The following is a 7,957-nucleotide window of genomic DNA, read 5'->3' as shown; positions in this document are numbered from 1 at the left end:
TGAACATCGTACTCAAAAGATCATATAACCGTATTGATCAAATGAGTAGCTATATGAGAAGCAGAACTTAAGTTGTCTGGTAAAAGCCGAGTAAATATATCATATCTTCGTACTCTAGTGTTCTAAAAGTTTCRAGCCTCCCTATATAGGATGGATTCCGATATAACAGGAATACATAGTCCGATATTTCAAGGTTTTTTAACGTAACTTCTATTTACATGCATTCTCGAACCCACACTCATTCAAAATCTCTGTAATTACTTTCATTAAATTCCATCTAGTGGAGGAGGGGATCGCGATATAAGTATTTCGCACGAGGCTAAAGATGAAAATGTCCGTCTSTTCTTTGACAAGAAGGTATATACTTCATCTTGAGGAATTCGATAATCTTCCACTTGATTACAGGCGTTGTTAATAAAACCTACTCTAGTGAAAAGATAGTAAAGCTAAATTTCAGCATTACATTTCTACAATGTCGCTTCTCTGGTGTAGAGTGAGTTGAGAACATATTATATTAGATTCAATACTATCTATTGCTATTGAAATTGAATTTTTTTTGGGTTTCGCAGTCATTCTTGATTAATTAATGAAAGAGTTTCTACTATCCTTAAAAGACCTGAACCATTTCGTAGACTTCGTTAGACTTTTTTTGTTGCAAATGATAGTCGATGAGTTGATTCTCCCCAAATTTGTCTGCTCCTTTGTCGAAACCTCCGATATCGGACCCCTAGGATATATTTGCCATACAAATTTACCAATCTAAATCATGTTCTTGTATGAAAGACTTTTTTATTTGACAAGATATCTTCAAGAAATCTGGCTAATACTCTAGTCAAGGTAACGCTATAATCCATGAAGTTCGGCCGCTATATGCTATAGCCGCCATTTAAACGTGCCGATCAAAATTAAGTTAAACACCTTTTTATACTCGTTTATGCTGAAAGAAATACAACTGGGAAGGGAATTTTACAGTCAAAGCAGTAAATTATATACGCGCAAGCTCTCTCTCCTCGGCTGTTGGCTTAATATTTCGTTATAATAACAATAAAGAGCCCCTTAAGATTCGAAGTGATCCTTTTTGTGGCACCTACGATTCGGGCAGCACACGTCATAGCAGTATTTGCACTCTGTAACCAAAATTAATATTATTATTGGTATATATAGTAGGTTTTAGCTTTTCAAAATTATATCCTTAGGGTCCAATCCTCGTACATAAATAATTGTACTTATTGCGATATATTTTTCATACTTTTTTATTATTATTTCTTAACTTTTTTCTTATTATTGTTTCTCTCTCGCATAAATAACACGAAACCGTGAAATGTGAACCGCAACATCTTCGTCTTCAACTCAATGMCCACCTACAATCGGAATATCGTCTTAAACACCACCAACAACATCACCTTTACGCACGCCGCTCTGTGCGTACGTCCTTTCGATTTCTATGTGTCTCATCTGTGCGCCAATTCTCGTCGCATGCAAAATGGAATTCGGTCAACTGTTACTGATGCCAATGTTGCGGTTGCTGCGGCTGTTGCTGATTGGCGTTTGCTGCTGCTAATACTGTTGTTGATGCTGCCTCCGGCCGCTTGCTTCTATTATATCATTCGCCGACCCAYGGGTGCTGCGTYTTCCTTCCCAACTGCTTGGCGACTTTTGTGCGTTTGACATGTTCGCTTCCCATCTCTTGTGTTACACTTCGTATTCGTCGGCCACAGACGATTTTCTCTGTGGGCGACATCATTTGTTTCGATTCACCGCTGACATTGTCATCGGTTTGGAGCAGTTCGGATGAGCAAATTATTGCAATTGACAAATTTACAGGTGAGTAAAAGTTTTTGCATAATTTCCAATTCGACCTATATTATTTCAGCCACTTTCGGGTGGTTCAATTGTCAGCCCATCCAGTGGGTGGGTGGATTACAATCGGGTTTAAATAGACAAAGAAATTATTTAATTTAAATGCATTTAGTTTAATGGCGTTATATGCACTTACATTCAATTTGAGCTTTTGCTCGGGGAGGATGAAAATAAGGAAATAGGAGCCTAAGTATGGTCGTTGGTCGAAATCGTCATGAAACAGTTTTGTACTCGCAATGGTATTTAATATACTAAAAAGGACATTTTTGTTCTTATGTTATTATTAGTTCTGAAGATCTTCTTGGCTGACAATGTTGTTTCAGTTAAGGTTGAGAAAGAGAGAGCAAGAGATAGAGAGAGAGAGGGATAGAGATAGAGATAGAGAGAGAGAGAGGGATAGAGATAGAGATAGAGAGAGAGAGGGATAGAGATAGAGATAGAGAGAGAGAGGGATAGAGATAGAGATAGAGAGAGAGAGATAGAGATAGAGAGAGAGAGATAGAGATAGAGATAGAGAGAGAGAGAGAGAGAGAGAGAGAGAGAGAGATAAAGGGAGAGTTGGACGAGAAAGTGAGTTTAAGAGTCCAAAAACATTTGCCTCTTCGAAAAAGTAAGATTTGGGGCAACTTCGGAAGGAAGTAGGACCACCTGTTGTTGTTGCTGTTCTACATACAATGATTCTTCATGCCCACCGAAGCCTACTCATTTAACACCGCAATTCCTATAATCTGTCTTCTCGGTCCTTTGTTGGTTCAAAATCCGCACCCGTTCAGGTCACTTAGACTCGACGCTCGTGGTAACGGACCTTAGACCTCGTTGTTGTTATTGTAGCGGCAAAATTCAGCCCAGTTGACAGTCCTCGGCCGGATAAACAATCTGTGTCCGTTCCGGTTACGTAGACCCGACTGTGGTGGGAACGAGGTCTTCGACTTAGTCGAAAAAGCTGGTCTACGCTTAGTTGACTTTTGAGACAATTAACATTACTAATCTTTAAATAATCCTACTRCAACAACAACAATAAGTGTTTTAGGGTGATGAGTTAACAGTTCCTGTCGTATTTAAATCCAGGCGCGTTTACCACAACGATCATTCGCAAGATTAAAAGGTGTTTTAGACCTCTTTGCGTACACATTTCTGCTCGTACTACTTCAGCGAGATATCCTGTGGTGGTTGTCAAGTAGAATTTTTCGGAGGTATATGTTCGAAAACAGAGACAAAGACAACGGCTACGTTGGCTAGGTCATGTCGTCCGAATGTATGGAAACACTACAGCTCTGAGAGTATTCGACGCAGTCCCGCCGGGAGTAGCAGAGAAAGAGGAAGACTTCCACTCCGTTGGAAAAATTAGGTGTGGAAGCATCTGGCTACACTTGGAAACTTCAATTGCCATCAAACAGCGAAAAAAATGAACGACTGGCGCGCTGCCAGCGAAAAGAAAGAAGAAAGAAAAAGACATGTTCAAAAATCGGAGAATGGACTCTTTGTGCCTTTGTGATAGGTCGTTTTTTTAAGGTTTAGCGCGTCTATACCAAGGGCATGTTTTCTGACGATCAGCAAGRCAGTGCTTCTCAAGCTTCAAGGGACGGTGACTTTTTGAGGCCTCGAGGTATACCTTTAWAGTACTTCGACTAAAACCTAGACTAAATATAGACATCTTAGCTGTTTAACAGACATTTGTTGTTATTGAGTTGTTTTTGTATTAACGGTAGAAACTTTTTTGCAAATATTTTAGAAACAAATTTGCTGGTCAATTATATTCCTAAAGCGTATTGTGAGGAAATATGCTTTGAACTGTAACCTTTATAGTTTCTAGCACAACCTAACCAAAATTTAAAATGTCCTCATTCGAAATAATATATGTATGTATATGTACCTATACTAAATTCCCACCTGAAAGCAATAATTAACACCTTTGTTGTTGGCTATKTTTTGCCTTTATTTGCCGAATCATTAATTTAAATTCCATTCGTCGAATCGCTAACAGTTCGCATAACTGCAACGCACTTCCCTATGCATGRAAATTGTGGCGACACAGCCAACCAACAACAAACATCCGGCCATAATGCACAATTTAGCAGGCCCCGGCCACACGCGGCAAATGGCTCGATGAAAGGTGGTTCGAGTTGGTGGCATTGGATAATCATCGAACGGAGCTCATATTTGAAAACATRCTATATAATATATGTATGTACACACATATATATATACACTTATATATAGCTAAATTAGCAGGAAGCCGCCGCCGGTATATAATTAAAATAAATTTGTGAATTTTAATTTCCTATTACGAATTTCGGTCACACAAACTCAGTTGGACGAAGCGGCGATAGAGGCCAATATTTGTGCGCAACTTCAATTGTTTATGTAATTAGTGAGCTCGGCGAATGGGCAAAGCATTTGTCAATATTTTACGAATCTGTTGTTTTTTTTATTAAGTTTGTATATTTTACGGCTGACGTTTAACTAAATTTAAGTTTGAATGAGTAATGTTTGTATTAAAGCGTTAGACAGATAAATATTATATAACCAATAAAATTTATTTAAATTACCTTTTCTGGCGAAGTTCCACAGAATAAATTACAATGTACTATGAAAGTGGGTTGCGATTTGGAAATATTTGAATCGAAAGATTCATTACACAAATTCGAATGTGACATATCGACTATAAATCGAATGAAAAGTCTTTGACCTTACTGAAAAAATCGCGCCTGTAAAAAAATTTTTTTTTTACCATAAAGTACTAATGATTCTTAACCCAATCGCTTTCAAGTTATTTGCCTTCAAGTGACTCTTCTTCTGCAATTTTTTTTAACACTGTAAAGAAAGTGAATTTCGTTTTTTGTTTAAACATTATTACATTTATGCAAAGCAATAATTACATATTAGTCTTATGACGGATCTTCCTGTTCTTATTTATTGGCGTAGACACAAACGCTTTGCATTGAATTGTCTTCTACGCGATTATAGCCGAGTTAACGGAGTTAGTTGGATATTCCAAGTGAAGCCAGGTTCTTCCCCACCTGGTTCTTCCAACGGAGTGGAGGTCTTCTTCTTCCTCTGTTTGCCCCGGCGGCTACTGCGTCCAATACTTTCAGAGCTGGAGTGTTCTCTTCCATCCGRACAACATGACCAAGCCAGCGCAGACAGCGGCTTGTTTCTTGTTTCTCTCGAAAACTYGTAACGTTGACTCATCAAATGGGGTCATACGACTCATCAGATGGGCGACGACTGTTTGTTTGATGACAGGAGATATTTCGGCTTGCCTTCGCTTCCTTATCCAGTTTTCAGAAAGCAACAATCGAGCCTCTTTTTAAGAGTCTTTTCCAAGATTTGCCCCATGTTGAAAATCTGGTCGGTAGTAAATTTCACAGGTCTAAAGCCACACTGATAAGATCCAATCAGTTTGTTGACGGTGGGCTTTACTCTTTCACACAACACGCTTAGATCCCACGACAGTCGGGTCTACGAAAACCGGAACGGACTCGGATTTTTTATCCGGCCAAGGACTGTCAACTCGGCAGAATTCTGCCGTTACAACAACAACAACAACATAGAACTTTATATGCAATGTTGATATTGTGGTGTCTCCTTTTTTATGGATTGGGCAGAGCACACTTATATTCTAATCGTTGGGCATGCTCCTTATCTATTCTTCGTCGACGTATTTGATTAGCTCGGCTAGTAATCCATCGGCTCGGSACGTCTGCTCCATCGTCATTGATTTGGGAAAAAGGCTGCACCATCACCGGGTATAGGCTARATAATTTTAGTAAGCAGTATATTACAGATTATTTAAATTTGTACTCTAGTTAGCGATTCGATACACRAACAGACAACCAGAAAACGCATCGTCTCATCTCTCATAATTTTCGTAAATAAAATTTGAGAAATATTGCTTTCAAGAAGTGCCAGTTGATATAAGTACATATGTATATAAAACACATTCGATTCGTATATTGGCGGCAATCTCGGCATGGTCAAATAAAGTTGCCAAAATACTGACGGCATCAATTATTCATAAGCCTAAACAGCTCAAACCCGCACAGAAACGGACTTTCTAAATTTGCAATTTACACGCTCGAAATGGTTAAAGTTCACTCGCCCCTCATGCACACAGCCCACACACAGATACACATATCTTCTCTCGCACACAATACAAAAATGTTTCCTGCTGTATAATAAAGAAATTCACATGTTCAATATATTTCTGCTCCCGTTATCTTCTGTTTGCACATACTTCTCATCTAAGCGCCTATAAGTAGGTTTATGCATTACGCTGAGGCATTCTTACTGATGTATGCAAGCACCTACTGTATTGCCTATGTATGTGTGTGATTCGAGCGACAATGAAGCAGCAGCACTTAGGCGTAGATGAAATGATTATGTTATTGAAGGCAAGACTCTCACTTAAATGCACATCACAGGACATCAACACAGTCGCATAATATTCACATGTGTTTGTGTGTCCATATGCGCACATTCATGRAGACAGCATGGCATCAAACATTATATCTTACGGAGAGACAACAACAACACATTGAACTGCACTGAACCGTGTCTGCTAACTTGAATTGCTCTCCAAAAAGATTATGAAGAATAAGAATGCCGAAATAAAGGAAGCAGAACGAGCAAACGCTTTTGATTTTTACTTTGCGCTTTATTCTGTTTTTTCTTCGCTGGGCACGAGTATATCATTTCGTATAGTTGAATGATTTATTTGCTGCTCTTCTGCCTATCAATATTGTCCATTGAAACAACACACAGGCAGGCACACGTACTTATGTGTGTTTTTCAACGATGCTTGTGGTCATACTGTTATACCAATATCTAACTATATATACAAAAATATGTAAATACYTTCCGGATCTGCACATAATTCACGCACCCATCTGACAGCTTAAYATTTGCAGCTTCTTTAAAAGCATACTACTATGAGCAAAAAGTAGCAAGACTTTGTTCATAATTTTAAAATTCTTYATTTATTTTTCAAAAACTGTGTCTGTCATCCCCCTCAAAGTAATTCCTCTAGGCTACAATACATCTGTGCCAATGTTTTTTACAATCCTCGTAACAGTTGTTAAAGTCAATTTCCAAAATAGTCTTCAATGCGATTCACGTTTAATGTCTTCAATTGGCTCAGTTTCCCCGGAGCATTTGCTTGAGCTTGCTGGATAGCCAGAAGTCACACGGATCTAAATCAGACGAACACGCTGACCGATATTGATAGAAAATTTGTAGAAGAACTCGGGAAGAATCAATGCGGAATGCAAAGGTACATTATCGTGATGCAAAAACCAAGAGTTGTCAGCCCATAATTCCGACCTCATTTTACAAATAGCTTCACTCAAACGACGCCTAACACTGATATTTCTTGTTGACAGTTTGGATGGTCAGAAAGAAGTGCACAACACTTCGATAATCGAAGACTATTGCCAACATAAAGCAGGTAAATGACATGTTTTTTTCGACTTCGGTTCACTTTTGCACCGATTTTGGCCAATTGATCGTCTGTTACCGGGTAGTAAGTATAGACCCAAGACTTATCGTCAGTAATAATACGTTTCATCACATCCTAGCAGTCGGAAAACATTGTTTCGCAGACGTTGCCAACTTTGTTTTTACTCTTCTTAGGCTGAAATGAACTTTCAAAATGTCAATAATGTCAATAAGATATCTAACTTTTAATAGTCGATTCACAAGTACCAATTCCTTTATTATTTGGGCGTGTTGATTAATGTCAAAATCAATTTATTTTATTCAAAATAGTGTCCTTCTGCTTCAATACAGCGGTCTAAAAAGCATGTCGAACAAGTGTTTTAACTCGTTGGCCGGTATGGCCGCCCGTATGCCGGTGCAAGCCGTTTGAATGGCCTCTACGTCTGCATAACGCTTTTGTTTCATGGGCAAATGCATTTTTCCGAAAAGGAACAATCGCACGGTGCCATTTCAGGTCAATACGGGAAGTAGTTAATGGTTAAAATGTGATTTTTGGTCAAATAATCGTCCTTCGAATGTTGGATTCTGAGCAATTTTTGATCGTCAATCAATTTGTGAGGAACAAACCGTGCACACACCTTTCGTAAGCCCAAATGTTCGG

The 7,957-nt window shown here is 38.7% G+C and overlaps 1 protein-coding gene across 1 annotated transcript in view; it reads left to right on the top strand.

Moving 5' to 3' along the window:
• Positions 1 to 7,957, top strand: part of LOC108977990 (nuclear pore membrane glycoprotein 210) — a gene marked incomplete at its 3' end in the record, with an annotated part of 92,763 nt that overhangs the window by 11,962 nt on the left and 72,844 nt on the right. The window contains exon 16 of the mRNA XM_018948015.1: positions 1,719 to 1,824. Coding sequence (XP_018803560.1) covers positions 1,719 to 1,824 — 106 coding nt within the window. The remainder of the gene's footprint in view (positions 1 to 1,718; positions 1,825 to 7,957) is intronic.

Source organism: Bactrocera latifrons, unplaced genomic scaffold (assembly GCF_001853355.1).
Source record: "Bactrocera latifrons isolate USDA-ARS-PBARC rearing strain unplaced genomic scaffold, ASM185335v1 scaffold_99, whole genome shotgun sequence".
Lineage (NCBI taxonomy): Eukaryota > Metazoa > Arthropoda > Insecta > Diptera > Tephritidae > Bactrocera > Bactrocera latifrons.
Note: the sequence above shows the minus strand (reverse complement) of the source record. Positions and strands in the feature narration are given on the sequence as shown.